The 18,291-nt window shown below is 40.5% G+C and overlaps 1 protein-coding gene across 2 annotated transcripts in view; it reads right to left on the bottom strand.

Moving 5' to 3' along the window:
• LOC126470361 (tolloid-like protein 1) overlaps window positions 1-18,291 on the bottom strand; it is a 595,917-nt gene that overhangs the window by 79,212 nt on the left and 498,414 nt on the right. For both annotated transcript variants that reach the window (XM_050098158.1, XM_050098159.1), the window contains exons 13-14: window positions 10,429-10,615; window positions 1,719-1,972 (exon numbers count right to left, since the gene is read on the bottom strand). In XM_050098158.1, the coding sequence (XP_049954115.1) occupies window positions 1,719-1,972; window positions 10,429-10,615 (441 nt within the window). The remainder of the gene's footprint in view (window positions 1-1,718; window positions 1,973-10,428; window positions 10,616-18,291) is intronic.

The following is an 18,291-nucleotide window of genomic DNA, read 5'->3' as shown; positions in this document are numbered from 1 at the left end:
CATTTGTAGAATTCCTCTATGGCACACAAGGAGAAATCAAGGATAAGCATTTTTAATCAGGATTTGAGAACAAATCTGTTTGTTAGACATCCGTTTTCTATGAGGAGATTATCAGAATATTCTATAGCTATGTATTTCAATCCTCTTTTTGCTGAATTTAGCTTCAGTAGAGGCCTGTGGAGATTACTTTATTTCTAGTATTTCACTTGCTAAATAGCTATACTACTCACAAACCTAAACTGATTATGTACTACAAAAATTCTGTAGCTAATGTTATTAGCTGCTGAAACAGATAACAACAAGGTGTACATGAGAGAACCCTACAAATATTTCTAGTTACCTTCTACAGCACAGTCAATATTTTGTGCCTAAGATGAGTTTCACAAAATTATCTGGAGGGCATCAATGAATGAAACTGTTTAAAATACTCATATTTTTAACTGCATAACATAGAAGTAAATAAGTCAATACTATCTGCATGTACCACTGGCAGATTGTGCAATTACAACTTTATGTGAGAGACAACGTGGAAAAATGTTTTTTTATAATGTCACTAAAGATCACAAGGAAGTCCACTTACTCAAAAATGTAAAGAAGAGAAAAAATCTAAATTAGTGCATCAATTCTACAAGCTACACAAATGAGAACACAAAGAAAATTAATAAACAGATCAAAATCAAGGGGAGGAAAAAAAAGTACAAGAGCTGACAAAAAATAAGACCCAAGAAAGCTCTCAGACTTACGGGGACAAGAAGGGAGTGTATGAAAAGCTAATAAGAGGAACCAAATCCAGTGACTACCAAAATGATATTCCAACTTCAAATAATATCTTTAAGACTGTTGGTCACAAAGAAATATAAATACAAAAACTTTTGAAAGAAATAGAGAGGAAGGATCTGAGGGATTCATCTAAAGTAGGCACTGTACATTTCCAAATGGGGTTATTGTGAAATGATGGTCAGACTGCTAAAAGAGGGCTCACCAAAAATATTCAAATATGTATAGCATCTTCAGTATGACAGACTACCTATTCTCCCCTCTTCCTCACAACATTTAGGTCCCTCTCACTTCTGTTTCTTAATGACCTATACTTCCTATTTAACCTTACCCAACCCATCTCCCCCCCCCCCTCCCGCCCTCATTACCTCCCCCCTCCCCCCACCCTGCCCCCTCAATGAAGAAATTATTAGTTCGAAAAACTAGGATAGCGCATATACTTTCATATATGACTACTGGCAGTACTAACATTTGGACCAATGGGAAATACTGGCAAGCAATTCTGTCTCATAGTTTTATAGAGTACCTATTTTATTATATCTTATTGAGTAAATAAGAGTTTTTAAAAGAGATACCCAAATCCCTATACATACTGAGGTTCCAAATAATATAACTGTAAGACTAGTTAAAAGTTTTTTCTCATTTTCTGATGAGCTATCTAACTGTTTCGAAAACCTCACACAAAAAATGACTGAGCGACATGCAACATATTATTGAAACTGTAGTCTAGTTAGTACTATACCTGTTGTACACAAAATAGTTGAGGTAGTGATAAGACATTTCTAACATGTGAAATGACAGCTATTATACTGTTTACTGTATGAAATACTGACATGTATTGTTTGATATTCAAAAATTTGATACATGGGGAGAAACATTCAGAACAATTGACTTATATGTTATGTTTACAAGATGTGACATACCATTTTTGTGATACTAACCAATTTTATACGATGACCTGGTGTTGTTGTAAAATGCCAGACACATTCCTTTCTACTAGGATAGTAGTCTGGATAATTGGGACTGGAAATTGTCCCTGATGGTACAGTAATTTCAAATTTACAGCCACCTTCTTTACAGTCATGACCATTGTCATGTAGTGTGAATCCATTATGACAAGAACAGGTGTATGAGCCAATAGTGTTTCTGCATTCATGTTGACATCCACCATTGTTTGTGGCACACTCATCAATATCTGAGAAACATATTTGTAGAAGAAAGTATAGTTTCATAGCAATACATTATCATTGTAAATGGTGACATAAAAATTAAGACAGAGAATAACTGTGGTTAAATGGCCTATTCAACTTTTACATAATCAAAGAAATGATCTCAAATGAAATGACAGTTACATGACAAAGATGATTTTCATGTTAATACACTCCTGGAAATTGAAATAAGAACACCGTGAATTCATTGTTCCAGGAAGGGGAAACTTTATTGACACATTCCTGGGGTCAGATACATCACATGATCACACTGACAGAACCACAGGCACATAGACACAGGCAACAGAGCATGCACAATGTCGGCACTAGTACAGTGTACATCCACCTTTCGCAGCAATGCAGGCTGCTATTCTCCCATGGAGACGATCGTAGAGATGCTGGATGTAGTCCTGTGGAACGGCTTGCCATGCCATTTCCACCTGGCGCCTCAGTTGAACCAGCGTTCGTGCTGGACGTGCAGACCACGTGAGACGATGCTTCATCCAGTCCCAAACATGCTCAATGGGGGACAGATCCGGAGATCTTGCTGGCCAGGGTAGTTGACTTACACCTTCTAGAGCACGTTGGGTGGCACGGGATACATGCGGACGTGCATTGTCCTGTTGGAACAGCAAGTTCCCTTGCCGGTCTAGGAATGGTAGAACAATGGGTTCGATGACGGTTTGGATGTACCGTGCACTATTCAGTGTCCCCTCGACGATCACCAGTGGTGTACGGCCAGTGTAGGAGATCGCTCCCCACACCATGATGCCGGGTGTTGGCCCTGTGTGCCTCGGTCGTATGCAGTCCTGATTGTGGCGCTCACCTGCACGGCGCCAAACACGCATACAACCATCATTGGCACCAAGGCAGAAGCGACTCTCATCGCTGAAGACGACACGTCTCCATTCGTCCCTCCATTCACGCCTGTCGCAACACCACTGGAGGCGGGCTGCACGATGTTGGGGCGTGAGCGGAAGACGGCCTAACGGTGTGCGGGACCGTAGCCCAGCTTCATGGAGACGGTTGCGAATGGTCCTCGCCGATACCCCAGGAGCAACAGTGTCCCTAATTTGCTGGGTAGTGGCGGTGTGGTCCCCTACGGCACTGCGTACGATCCTACGGTCTTGGCGTGCATCCGTGCATCGCTGCGGTCCGGTCCCAGGTCGACGGGCACGTGCACCTTCCGCCGACCACTGGCGACAACATCGATGTACTGTGGAGACCTCACGCCCCACGTGTTGAGCAATTCGGCGGTACGTCCACCCGGCCTCCCGCATGCCCACTATACGCCCTCGCTCAAAGTCCGTCAACTGCACATACGGTTCACGTCCACGCTGTCGCGGCATGCTACCAGTGTTAAAAACTGCGATGGAGCTCTGTATGCCACGGCAAACTGGCTGACACTGACGGCGGCGGTGCACAAATGCTGCGCAGCTAGCGCCATTCAACGGCCAACACCGCGGTTTCTGGTGTGTCCGCTGTGCCGTGCGTGTGATCATTGCTTGTACAGCCCTCTCGCAGTGTCCGGAGCAAGTATGGTGGGTCTGACACACCGGTGTCAATGTGTTCTTTTTTCCATTTCCAGGAGTGTATATTAGTATTCAAAGAAAAACACACACTGTTCAACTTCTGTTATTTATTTGTCATTCACCTTTTATAATACCAGAACAGTGGAAGGTGTCAAAAGACACTTTTCCACATTATTTCTGTAATTACAAATTCAGTTTTTACTATCTTTTCATCAAAATTCTTGAATTTTTCTCATTTCTTCTATTTTTGACAATAGTGTACTGTAATTTTCAAATATGATTTCATGGACATTTCATGAAGTACATCTAGAACAGTGAAAGGGTCAGTTGATCCCCATCATAAATAATCTTTAGAATACTCATGTACTGGTGTTCTTGGAATTACAAAAATATGATCTAAAACAATAAAATTAAAAACACAAAATAAAATAAATTTTAAAAAAATAAAAAATAAATAAACAAAACACGAAGGAATTATCTGAGTAGGACAGAAATTGGTAGGTGTCATGAACATGCAGAGACAAACAAATGACTATAATTTTAAAAAGATGATGATTTATTCCAGAGAAAAATCTACACAAACTGAGTAAGTAAGTAATGCACTGGCACATCTCTAGTCATTATGCAAGCAATTATTCAACTTAGTTGTCCTCCTGCAGGATATCGTACCACATTTGATGCAAATGGTGTGTCAGATCATCAGAATCCCAATCTTGTTACAGGACCTTGCCTATAATACTCCAAATGTTCTCAAGTGGAGAGATATATCCAGCAACCTTGCTGGTCAAGGTAGTGTTGGCAAATGTGAAGATAAGCAATAGAAACTCTCACTATTTGTGGGTAGGCATTATCTTGCTGAGGTGTAACCACAGAGTGGCTTGCCATAAAGGATAACAAAACAGGGCATAGAATACTGTTGACATACCACTGTGCTGTAAGGGTACTGGAGATGAGAACCAAAACAGTCCTGCTACGAAATGAAATGGCACTGAAGATCATCACTCTTTATTGTCAGGTTGTATGGCAAATGACAGTCAGGTTCATATCCCATTGCTGTTCAGGTTGTCTCCAGACACATCTTTGCTGGTTATCAGAGCTAATTTCAAAGTGGGACTCAGCACTGAAAACAATTCTACTCTAGCCAATGTTATTCCAAGCCAAAGGTGCCCAACACCACTGCAGATGGGCTTGTTAGTCTACAGAGGTGAATGGCAGTTGGTGCAAGAGGCTGTATGAGCTCAGTGCCCTTTCTATGAGCTACCTTTTTATGGCCCTCGTGGTCACTGAAGGAGCAGTTGCACACTGGGTAATGATGAATATGGTTTCTCTGGGTGCATCTCTGATGACTGCTCATTCCTCACATTCTGTCACCTCTCAGGGTCAAATGTTTCCTTCTTGGTGCTATGTTTGGCCATGGTTCACCCATTCCTGCCAATATCATCAAGTAGTGGCATCACTCCTATTCAAAAGTTGAGTAATTTGCTGATTACTCCAACCAGCTTCTTTGAGCCCAACTACACACCCTCTTTCAGATGCTGACATCAGCATATATTTATCACTTGCCCAGCTGTGAGCCATAGTTACTGTTCAGTTGAGTAGATGGAATGAAATGTGTAAAGAACTTAGGCCCTGGTATCAATGTGTCCCATGTTTACTACCCTTGCCAGCTGCATGGTGAAATTGCACTGCAGCATCACACATTCATCCACCGGCTACGAAAGCTTACAGTTACACATCTTTTATCAATATCTGTATGAATAACAATTTGTGACCAATTTGTACAGCTCCTTCATGGTGCATTTTTTCTTTCTTTTTTTGGCTTATAGTGTATTTGCATTATATTTGTTTTCAGTCAACAGTGAGTGCCTTCACTGATGATGTACACATTTTTTGAAAGTTTTCCATGGTGAATACTTTAATGTAACTTTTCAGCCATAGTTTTGGTTTCTGTGTTGTTGCTTACCTGATCAGTGAGTGTTTATTTAATTATTTATAGCCTGTTACTGGCATTTTCAGTTATTTTGCTTTAGTGTGTTCTTACTAGAGAAGTAATATCATAACAATTTGTGACCAATTTGTACAGCTCCTTCATGGTGCATTTTTTCTTTCTTTTTTTGGCTTATAGTGTATTTGCATTATATTTGTTTTCAGTCAACAGTGAGTGCCTTCACTGATGATGTACACATTGTTTGAAAGTTTTCCATGGTGAATACTTTAATGTAACTTTTCAGCCATAGTTTTGGTTTCTGTGTTGTTGCTTACCTGATCAGTGAGTGTTTATTTAATTATTTATAGCCTGTTACTGGCATTTTCAGTTATTTTGCTTTAGTGTGTTCTTACTAGAGAAGTAATATCATATATTCTGGAGAACTCAGATACTGAATCAGAAAGTGGCTTATCAAATTCAGATGGAGATTTTCTACCAAAGACAACTGATGATGAAGTTAGGAGGTGTGTTACCATCAACAGATAACTACCCATCTCAATTTTTTCCACAACAGTCTCTGGAGTCATCCAGCACAACACTGAAAATGGGAACTACAACTGGAAGGAAATGGGAAGTTGTTAACATGCTGTTGCCTGGAAGATGGCCTGTTTTAAATATCCTGAAGGAGTAAGGGTGATCCACTGCATTTGCTTGTGACTTTGTGGATGGGTCTGTCATCAGTGCCTTCCAGCTTCTTCATAATTAATTGATGCTCTGTATCATATAAAACACACAGAACCAAATTCTTGACTTATGAGATTCCTCCACTTTGATGAGAATTCATCTCAAACTCAATGCATTTCTGTTGACAAGTTTACTCTATTTCTCAAATATGGAACAAGTTTGTAAAAAACTGCCTCTGCTGTTATTGTCCTGGTGAAAAGATGAGGGCATGCTGAAAAACCAATGCCTCTGAATTCTGTATGTGAAAAATCTTAAAGCTTTTGAAATGGAACAAATATTATTAACATTCTACACCTGTATTCTTCATGCCTATGTATTTCTATCTCAACATAGTCACCCCAGTGATGAACCCATTTCTCCATATGAGAGATCAGTTTGTTGATATCAGATGAAAATCAGATGGGGCCAAGTCGGGATTGTACAGGGGATGACTGATGACAGTGAGCCCAAGGTGTCAAATTGTTGGAGACATTGGTGGTTCATTTGTGGTCTCACATTGTCATGCTGGAGCAAAGGTTGCTCAAAGTGTGGATTGACTATTCAAATTCAAAACTCAATTACAGCATGCTGTTTCTCATACACTGAAATAATTAGGTTACATACCACCATGTTACATGCTACAGTTCAGAGTTCTCTAGTAGAAGAGGGCTGCAATTAAATAGATGTGAAGAATAAATGGGTAGAATGTTAATAATGTTTGTTTTCTTTAAAAGCTTTAAGAAAAATTCACATAAAAAATTTGGAGGCATTGCTTGTCAGCAAGCCCTTGTATTACAGCTGATGACCAGTTACTTTCAAGCAAACCAAAGTGTAAATGTACCCACTTTATGCCAAACATACCTGGCAATTACAGACTCAGATTTTCAGCAGCTGCAGACATGACATCCAAGTAGATTTCCAATGTCCTCCCATATCTTGATAAGGAAAAAGTAACCAGACAACCAGCTGTTGGGAAAGTACATTGCTTCTTACCTCAGGAGCCATTTCTAAACCAAAAAAGAAATGTGACAACAGACAACTCCTTGACCTACCTTCAGCTTCATAAGAAACTTCAGTAGACCAAAATTCATTGAAAACTTCTCATCCCTGTGGAGAAGAACAACTTATGTTCCACCATCATCGTGAAGAAGACTGATAAGACAGAGTACACACTGACAGTGTACCAAGGGAAGGTTATTTTTCTCAATGTACTACACCCTGAAGTAGTACTCAGTGAAGAAGAAATAAGAAACAGTTATTTTTATAAGTTTCAAAATGTGGTGTGGATGTTGTTGACAAAATGATTCATAAATATTCAACTAAGCTTGCTTTTAGGAGATGACAGATGCATCTATTTTATAATATCCCAGACAGAGCAGTTGTAAATCCATGGAGCTGTAGAAATAGGTCACTTTTCTGGGTAGATGAATGGAAAATAGAGTATGTTAATTGAAAGTGGAAGGGAGAAGTGCGAAAAGGAAAGGAAAGGAAAGGAAAGGAAAGGAAAGGAAAGGAAAGGAAAGGAAAGGAAAGGAAAGGAAAGGAATTCATGATGTCAGATGTGATGGTACATTATGCAGAGTCAGCAATGATGAGTGAAAATGTGTACTGGATTCAAACCTGGGGTCTCTCACTTACTAGGCAGATGCATTAACCATTGTGCCACTTGGACACAGAGTCTATTGCAGTTGTGTGGACTATCTTGATACACAACTGAGCTGACCCACATACCCTCCCAGCACCACCTATTCACAGTCCCCATCCATGTCCCCCTTAGTTGCTACTTTGAGATTCCAGAAGGAGGTAGAACATGACTGTGCATTCACACTTGAGGTGGTGGATTCATAGTCCATCAAGTTGAATCAATTACACTCCTGGAAATGGAAAAAAGAACACATTGACACCGGTGTGTCAGACCCACCATACTTGCTCCGGACACTGCGAGAGCGCTGTACAAGCAATGATCACATGCACGGCACAGCGGACACACCAGAAACCGCGGTGTTGGCCGTCGAATGGCACTAGCTGCGCAGCATTTGTGCACCGCCGCCGTCAGTGTCAGCCAGTTTGCCGTGGCATACGGAGCCCCATCGCAGTCTTTAACACTGGTAGCATGCCCCGACAGCGTGGACGTGAACCGTATGTGCAGTTGACGGACTTTGAGTGAGGGCGTATAGTGGGCATGCGGGAGGCCGGGTGGACGTACCGCCGAATTGCTCAACACGTGGGGCATGAGGTCTCCACAGTACATCGATGCTGTCGCCAGTGGTCGGCGGAAGGTGCACGTGCCCGTCGACCTGGGACCGGACCGCAGCGACGCACGGATGCACGCCAAGACCGTAGGATCCTACGCAGTGCCGTAGGGGACCACACCGCCACTTCCCAGTAAATTAGGGACACTGTTGCTCCTGGGGTATCGGCGAGGACCATTCGCAACCGTCTCCATGAAGCTGGGCTACGGTCCCGCACACCGTTAGGCCGTCTTCCGCTCACGCCCCAACATCGTGCAGCCCGCCTCCAGTGGTGTCGCGACAGGCGTGAATGGAGGGACGAATGGAGATGTGTCGTCTTCAGCGATGAGAGTCGCTTCTGCCTTGGTGCCAATGATGGTCGTATGCGTGTTTGGCGCCGTGCAGGTGAGCGCCACAATCAGGACTGCATACGACTGAGGCACACAGGGCCAACACCCGGCATCATGGTGTGGGGAGCGATCTCCTACACTGGCCGTACACCACTGGTGATCGTCGAGGGGACACTGAATAGTGCATGGTACATCCAAACCGTCATCAAACCCATCGTTCTACCATTCCTAGACCGGCAAGGGAACTTGCTGTTCCAACAGGACAATGCACGTCCGCATGTATCCCGTGCCACCCAACGTGCTCTAGAAGGTGTAAGTCAACTACCCTGGCCAGCAAGATCTCCGGATCTGTCCCCCATTGAGCATGTTTGGGACTGGATGAAGCGTCGTCTCACGCGGTCTGCACGTCCAGCACGAACGTTGGTCCAACTGAGGCGCCAGGTGGAAATGGCATGGCAAGCCGTTCCACAGGACTACATCCAGCATCTCTACGATCGTCTCCATGGGAGAATAGCAGCCTGCATTGCTGCGAAAGGTGGATATACACTGTACTAGTGCCGACATTGTGCATGCTCTGTTGCCTGTGTCTATGTGCCTGTGGTTCTGTCAGTGTGATCATGTGATGTATCTGACCCCAGGAATGTGTCAATAAAGTTTCCCCTTCCTGGGACAATGAATTCACGGTGTTCTTATTTCAATTTCCAGGAGTGTATATAACTGTGTGGTGTCTGCTCTTTTGGACATGTCATAAAGAACAGACACCATACAGAATCCACAGCTGTGATACATATATAAATTAGGTGAATTAGCCTCGATGAGCTATGAATCCACCACCTTCGGTGTGAATGCACAATCATGTTTTGGAGACTCAAAGTAGTGAGCAAGGGGGATGTGCACAGGGTGTGTGGGTAGATGGGAGTGTCATTTGGCTGGGGTGCATACCAAGGCAGTCCATGCAATTGCAGTAAGCACTGTGTCCGGGTGGCACAGTGGTTAAAGCAAGTGGCTAGTAAGTGGGAGATCCTGGTTTTGAATCCCACTCCAGCACACATTTGCACTTGTCGCTGTTGACTCCACATGCAGTCCCAATGCTGCTGAAATCATGAATTCCTTTCTTACCTTTCTTTTCTCACCCCCCTCCTCCTCTCAACCCCTAATTTACATAATATATATCGCAGCTGCTGATTCCGACTCAGTCTTGTTCTTTCAGACATCATGAATTCATACAATGGAAAATATGTAGGATACAGGTGTAGCTTTAATCATGTGGATTTTTAATGCATATCATATTAGGGGTCAAATGGCACCTTCCCACTGTTCTAGGTGCATCACATTTTTTGCTGTTCTGGTGTTAAAAGTTATTACAATGAAAAATGACTGCTGCCAAGGAACAAGGATAAATCATTTTATTGAATCTGATTAATTCCTTTCCTTCTAGGCCATTTCCATTATTATTGCTATTATTATTACTATTAAAAAATATTGCATATTTTTTGACATACCATACTCATAACAGCAACAAAACCTTAAATGGATTTGGAAACAATATGTAATGTCACAGCTACTGGAATTCACTTATAAAAGTTACACTTTTATCTTGACATTATTTTTCTCTTTTTAGACAACCTACATCACCAAATAATTTCTGTGTGTAAATATGAATTAAATTAATTGACTGACCTGTGAAAAATATTGCAGAGAAGCCACTCTTCTGTATGGAATTATCTGAAGAGAATTCTATGCGTAAGCTATTACCTTCTGAGGTAACAAGAGGTGGAGGTTTTGAACCACAAAACACGCCATGTCGCCGTAGAATATCATCTCCCATTCGACTAAAAACTTGCACACTATCATACTCACATTCTTGCTGTGAATGAACAATAAATTGGAAGCATTAACATTTTTTTTAAACAACTGTAATTCATTTACATATAAGTGATTTTACATCAAATAAGTCAATGAAAGTTACAATTTTTATCCTGGAGACTATGATCACAAAGTATAATCTGTTCTAGCAATATAAGCCAGCTTAGAAGCATAATTATTCAGACTTCCTCTCTTAATTCTCATTCATTCACAGAAGAAAACAAGTTTTGCAAGTTAACTTCCTCTTGCATCTTCCATAGGAAGATCACGGCAGTTATTAAGCATTTAATAATCCCATTTCATCACTAAGGTAAATTTCGCTAAGCAGCAGTCCAGATAGAAAATTGACACGATTATGATAAGGAAGATCATAAGGAAGAGTAATAAGAACATTAATCAATAACAAGGACTTGGCTGTGAACAGAAAAGTTGATAAATGTAGGAAAGCTTTATCAAAACAAAAAAGTTAGGATGATTGTTGACTACAAATAGCATAATTCACTTCTACAGGATAAACAAGTTTTATATTTGAGTAGGAGTTACCATATGACAGCCAAAAACTAACAGTTTTATATACTTTCTGACAACTGGGTAACAAACAGTTGCCAATAAAACATACCACAATTGTATCAGAGTTGCTATTGTTAGTGGTAAGAATCACCAAAACTTGTGAGCATCTGTGACTGTTAACCCTTGTTAACAAACTTGACAGTCAGTAAGTGGGTATTGGGTACTTTCCAGAATGTTACCAAAAGCTATTAAAACTCACTACCCATTGCTAATGATCACCACTGAATCCAATGACATTAGGTAATGGAAGTATGGAAGGTTTGAAGAGGAACTGTGGGATAGGTTACAGTTTTCAGTCCTTCCATGAGGCATCCTCATGTAGTGAAATTGATAGTGCACTGCCCATAAAAGACAAATATTTGGGAAGCCCAGACTAGTACACACTTATTTACAGCACACACTTCTTACATATATTAACACACATCTGCTGAAAAACCTTAAAAGCTAAAAAAGATAAAATTATATTCTGTGTACTTTCTGTATGAAATGAACATTAATTTTTCTCATATTTCATCATAAGCTAATGAGGGCTCTCAACCAAGCAATCTCACACACACTAAGATAATTTATGAATAGATTCACAGATGGCTTACTGCTCATCAGTCCTCGTAAAACTAACTTATTCTGACTTCAGTTAAATGATTATCATTCCAGACTTCATAAATAGAAAGTGCTGGACAAATTTTGTACAAATTAGTGTGTTTAAAATTCCTTAGTCTCTCAGGCTGTTGACATGCAAGTAATAATGTTAGTGTGCCAACAACCTTGATACAGTGTTAACACTGGTTCCCATGAGGTCACAAAAGTTAAGTGCTTTTGGGTTTGTCTGACACTTAGATGGGTTACTGTCTGGATCAGATGAGTGCTTTTGGCATGCAGGGTGCACTCAGCTCTTTTGAGTGGCTCGACTAAGAAGTAGCAGCTCTGGTCACAAACACTGACAACAGGAGAGTGGTGAGCTGACCACATGCCCCTCAACATCTGCATCCAGTGATGCTTGTCGTCTGAGGATGACACGGCAGTCTTGTTGGCAGAGGCTGACATGGCAGGCAGTCAGTACCTTTGGGCCATCCAAGGCCTGTTCAGACAGAGTTCAGTTCAGTTTCAAAAACGTAAGTGTAGTCTAAATGCTTTGTATTTCTTTTATTAAAATGCTATTTTTGGGACAATACAGATGAAGATGGCAAAGTATCTGTTCTCAAGACATCATATTTTCAAAAATCTATGATCCAAATAATCAAACATCTAGTAGTGGTCTCCTCAGGAGTCTCTGTAGACTTAGACTTATTTGAAAACACTTGTAGGCTCTGGTTTGATCAGTGAGCAACATTTGTTAACATTACACAGGATAAACAGCAACCATTTTCACAATGACTTTGTAGCTCTGTTCTAGACTGTAAAAAGGGTCCAACAGTCTAATGAAAAAGAGGTTATAACAACCAGTAAACATATTTATGAAATTATGTTGGGAAACTGAATATGTCTAAGGTAAAACAACAATAATGGAAATCCCAGGCTGCAATATGGTGTGTGTATGGGCATGCTGCTATTTAAGAAATAGAGGACATACAGAGAATCAGTCAGGCACATAAATAAAGCAGAATATCACTTAGCTTTAAATAAAGTCATTCATTGAAGCTAACAGTCTCTCTCTCTCTCTCTCTCTCTCTCTCTCTCTCTCTCTCTCTCTCTCTCTCTCTCTCTCTCTCTCTCTCTCCCCCCCCCCTCTCTCTCTCTCTCTCACACACACACACACACACACACACACACACACAGCCATAGTTGTGTTGCAGTGATGCTGCCTGATAAATTGAGTAGAAATCTTAGATTGAGTGGGTCATGGTTAAGCAGGAGGGAATGTATTGTGGAGAGAAGCCTGGAGGGCATTACAAATGAACATGGTGGAGTGGAACAGAGTAGTTGGGGGTGGGCACACTGAGAAAAGGAAAAAAGGATAGTGTTATAAGGGGAAGAATATAGTTTATGAGATATAGGAAATATCTTCAACTGAACTGCCTATTGTGATATTCATTATTGGAACATCTGTAGCCTTAGAGAACTTGCGCCTCACCATTCCTCAGTACTTCAGTGCTTACTTCTTTCCATGTACATCCTTCTAGAAGATTCTCTTCCACTTCAGTCTACTCTTCATCATTATACATTGTGATTTGGGTCTATATCTGCTCTTGGATATTCCTCACAATCCAGTATTTGATTTTGGAATCGTTGTCTGACAATGTGTAAGCTTACTGGGATCTTTGTGTATTTCAAGTCCTTTTTCAAGTATACTTCCTTCGACTGTGATTTTTGAACAGTGTATTTGCTATTACTAGGTGAAAGTTATTATCGCACTCAATTAGTCTTGCCACTCTCTCATTCCTACCACTGAGCCCATATTCTTCTATAATTCTGTCTTCTATTGTACAGAAATACACATTCAATATCCTCAAATACTTTCTCCACCTCTTCATCTTCTGCTTGTAATATTGACATGCATTTCTGAAATACTGTTATTTGCAGTGGTTTCCTGTTGATTTTGATGAGAAAAATCATACCACTTAACTGCTCACAGTATCTCGAGCTCTGTACTAGATTTCTGTTCATCATGAATCATACTCCTGTTGCACCATTTTCTGCTACTCTTGATACTGCCCTATATTCTGGAATGAATTTTCACTCTGCAGCAGAGTGTGCACTACTATGAAACATCCTGGCAGATTAAAACTGCATGGAAGACTGAAACTGAAACCTGGGACCTTTGCATTCTATGAGCAAGTGCTCTCTCAACTGAGCTATCCAAGTGCAACTCATGAGCCACCTGCACACTCTAGTCATCTCCTCTCCCACCTTAAAAACTTCACAGAAGTTCTCTTGCATACTTTGTGGGATTAGCACTCCTGCAAGAAAGCACACTGCTGGTATATGGCTTTACCACAGAATGGGGATGGTTTCCAGAATGAACTTTCTTTCTGCACTGGAGTGTGGGCTGATTTGAAATATCCTTACTGCTTAAAACTGTGTGCTAAACTGGAACTCAAAGCTGTGTCCTTTTCCTTTCACAGCCAAGACTCTACTTAATGAGGTATCCAAGTGTGACTCACTATCTGCCTGCAAAGCTTTATTTCTGACAGCACCTCATCTACTACCTTCCAAACTTCACAGAAGTTCTCCTGCATACGTTTCAGGTCTGTTATTCCTGGAAAAAAGGATAATGCAGAGATGTGGCTTAGCCACAGACTAAGGAATTGATTACACAATGAATTTTCTCTCTGCAGTGGAATGTGCACTGATCTGAAATATCCTACCAGCTTAAAACTGTGTGCCACACTGGGAGTCAAACTTGGGACCTTTCATGGGGAAATACTCTATGGACTGAGCTTTGCAAGCAATGCTCATGACCAAATCTCTCAGCATCGCTTCCAGCAGTAACTCGTACCCTACCTTGCAAACTTCAAACAAGTTCTCCTGCATACATTGTGGGACTAGCACTCGTGGAAGAAAGTATACTGTGGAGACATGGTTTAGCCACAGCATAGGGGATTGTTTCTAGAATGAATCTGCTTTCTGCATCAGAGTGTGCACTGATCTGAAATATCCTGTAGATTAAAACTGCCTCCTATTAGGGGCGTTTTCCAACACCAAGGGCAATAGGTTGCCCCAAACCTCTATCTACACCTCTTTCCTCTTTGATAAAGAGATTGGCAGAAAAATGGTGACTCCTTATCTCAGAGGTCTTCAATGCCAATTGCTGAAAATTTTTATTCAAAATTTAAATAGTGTAGGGATTCAACATTTGACCCAAGAAGTTTGGATTGCTAGCCAAAACTGCTACACCTAGACCATGGTGACTTAACAGTGTTCATATGTGTTGTGTTTATTTGGAAAAAAAACTTTAGATATAGAGAGGGTTCATAATTTCTTAAAGGCATGAAACGAATCAGTCTTGATGAAAATATCTCCCGTAATTAAATCATTCTAAAAGAACCAGATTGTCAGTTAAAGATTAGGTCAATGATTTCCCTTAGTTTGAAAGTAAAGATTTATGTTAGACATGTCTGTATATTATTAACATGACTTTTCAATGTATACCTGGAAATAACAGTCAAACAAGCTTCAAATAATATACACTGATCAGCCAGAATATTATGAATCATGACCTGCTATTGACATAAACCCATCCAGGCAATAGCAGTGTCACCTGACAAGGAATAGCTGCTAGTCGGACACACAATGGTGTATGTAGTATCAGTGAGTGGGCTGTCCATGTGCAGAACAGGTAAGGCACGTGATCTATCTGAGATCTACTGAGGGCAGATTGTGATGTTCCAGAGGCTACGGAAGAGCTTTTTGGAAACTGCACAACTTGTTGGGTGTTTGAGGAGTGCTGTGGTGAGTGTCTTCAACACAAGCTGAAACCACATCCAGACATCATAGGGTTGGGTGGCACCCCTCATTACAGATGTTGGATGGCATAGGCTGGGCAGACTGGCAAAACAGAACAGGCAGTGAACTGTGGTGGAACTAACATCATGCTTCAATGCTGGGCAGAGTACAAGTATCTCTGAACACACAGTGCATTGAACACTCCTAACAATGGGCCTCAGCAGCCGACCAAGTAACATCATGACATCAGCAACTACGACTGAAATGGGCACTTGACCATCAGCGCTGGACGTTGGCACAGTGGCAGAGCATTGTATGGTGTGATGAATCCTGATACCTTCTTCATCATGCTGATGGGAGGTGTGAATCAGTTGTCTTCCAGGAGAACAGCTCCTTGACACCTGTATTGTAGGATGGAGACAAGCTGGCGACAAATCCATTTTGCTCTGGGGAACATTCATGTGAGCATCCATGGGTCCAGTGGAGCTCATGCAAGACACCATGATGGCCAAGGACTATCGTATACTGGTTGCAAACCATGTACATCCCTTCATGAAGACCATGTTTCCTAATAGCAGTAGCATTTTTCAGCAAGATAATGCATTATGTCACAAGGCCAGGAGAGTGATGGAGTGGTTCGAGGAGCACAGTGGCAAGTTCCAGTTGATGTGCTAGCCCCCCAACTGACCAGATCTGAACCCAATTGAACACATCTGGGATGTGATTGAATGTGGCGTCAGAGCTCATTGCCACTCACCCCAGAATTTATGCGAATCAGGTGACTTGTGTGTGCAAATGTGGTGCCAGCTTCTTCCAGCAACCTACCAAGGCCTCATTGCTTCCATGCATTGATGCATCACTACTATAATACAAGTCTAAGGTTGGCATACTAGCTATTAGGTAGGTGGTCATAATATTCTGGTAGATCGTGTATAAATAAGCATTAAATTGTGTGATTCATAATAAACTGAGAAATGGCTATGACATAATTGTGATGCTCATTATGAAGATCACTATGGCTGACACTGAGACCCAAATGTAAATTGCTTAAAAACAAAGTCGTGGCAATCTGTAAAGAACCTCTTAAAATGGAACACTTTAAAGTAAGTGAAATACAGCTTGAAGAGTAGACAAAATGGTACACTTTGGTTGTAGCCTTCTGATAGTGTAGATCAAAACATGAGTCAAGGTTGCAAAAACCTCCTATTTATTTCTTAAAAATGAAATAAAACCTCCATTTAAGTTAAGGTCTTTTGATGTTGGTGTACAAGAAACCATCAGTTCACCAATGACATGTTAAATCTAAAAACTGTAAGAAATTACCAATTGGTGTCTTATGTTAGCTCTCACAGGCATTTAACTGTGTAGATCACAAGACTTTCTTAGAGAAGACATGGTTAAAACTTACCTTGATAACAGGAGATTATATTATGCTATTATCCTAATAGCATGTTGGTATCTGATGACCCCTGAGTGTGGCATATTACCACTTAGAGTTCCTGAGAATTCTGTGCTTGGGCCTTAGCTGTTCATGATATGCGTCAACAATCTGCCTCAGTCCATTAGAAAAATATGTAATTTCACAATGTCTGCTGATCATACTAGTTTTGTGATGGATAATACATCATCTATAAGTCAGCGCACTTTGGCTCTTTGCGTTCAGTAACAATATAAAAGAAGCCCCACACTACATAAAAGAGCAGCTAGAATCAAGTGTGGAGTACTGCCACATACCTCAAACTGTAATCTTTCAAAAAACAGTTGGTATAGTGACTACAGTATCTCAGCATATATTCTCTGCAACACATTTTGTTGTAAAAGAATTTTATCAGGAAATAAATAAATCTTTTATGTGAAGCTCTCATGTGCACATGGAATTAAAATAAAAAGTTAAATGTTGTATGGAAGTTCCTATTAGTAATTTCTTTATTTTATATATTTTCTTAGCTAACACGGCATCACTTGCACTGATAACCTTCTGTATCAATATATATTTTAATTTATTTAAAGAAAAACACAAAGTACAACACATCTTGTATGTCTTTTTGCTAGGTACTACTGTATTGTTACAATTGTTGAACGTGTTGTTATTGGTATGCTATGTATTGATGTTCATATTCTGTGTATTTTCTTATACCCTGTCCAAATGATGTGCTTGTATGCATGGACTTACATAACTAATTTACCATAAATAAGAAGATGAACAAAATTAATAATCAAACAAATAATGAGAAAACAGATAAAGTATAAAAGGGAAACCCATTTAGCTTTCACTGATTTTATTAGGGCATTCAGTGTTTGATAGAAAGAAAGTGTGGAGTATCATGAGGAAAAGCGGATATCCACAACACATAATAAATGTTTTACAAAATCTGTTCAAACAAACAACTGTAATTTTTGTATACATGACACTCTAACATATCCTATAAGCCATAAGCAAAGGAGTAAGACAATGGCTGCAGCATTTCACCCACACATTTTAAAATTTATTCACATGATACAGTTCAGATATGGAAAGAGGATTATAATGGAGGGGTTCAGATTAACAGTAATTCCAAGTTAAAAGTGTATTTTATATGGAGATGATGCCACACTGCTGGCAGATAATGAAATTTACCTTCAAAGGGGAATACAGTTATTAGGTAAGATATATGAAGATAGTTTCAGAAAAAAAGACAAAATCAGTGACCTTCAAAGGGAAATAGCTTGCATGTACAAGAACTG

Source organism: Schistocerca serialis, chromosome 3 (assembly GCF_023864345.2).
Source record: "Schistocerca serialis cubense isolate TAMUIC-IGC-003099 chromosome 3, iqSchSeri2.2, whole genome shotgun sequence".
In the NCBI taxonomy this organism is placed as follows: Eukaryota; Metazoa; Arthropoda; class Insecta; order Orthoptera; family Acrididae; genus Schistocerca; species Schistocerca serialis.
Note: the sequence above shows the minus strand (reverse complement) of the source record. Positions and strands in the feature narration are given on the sequence as shown.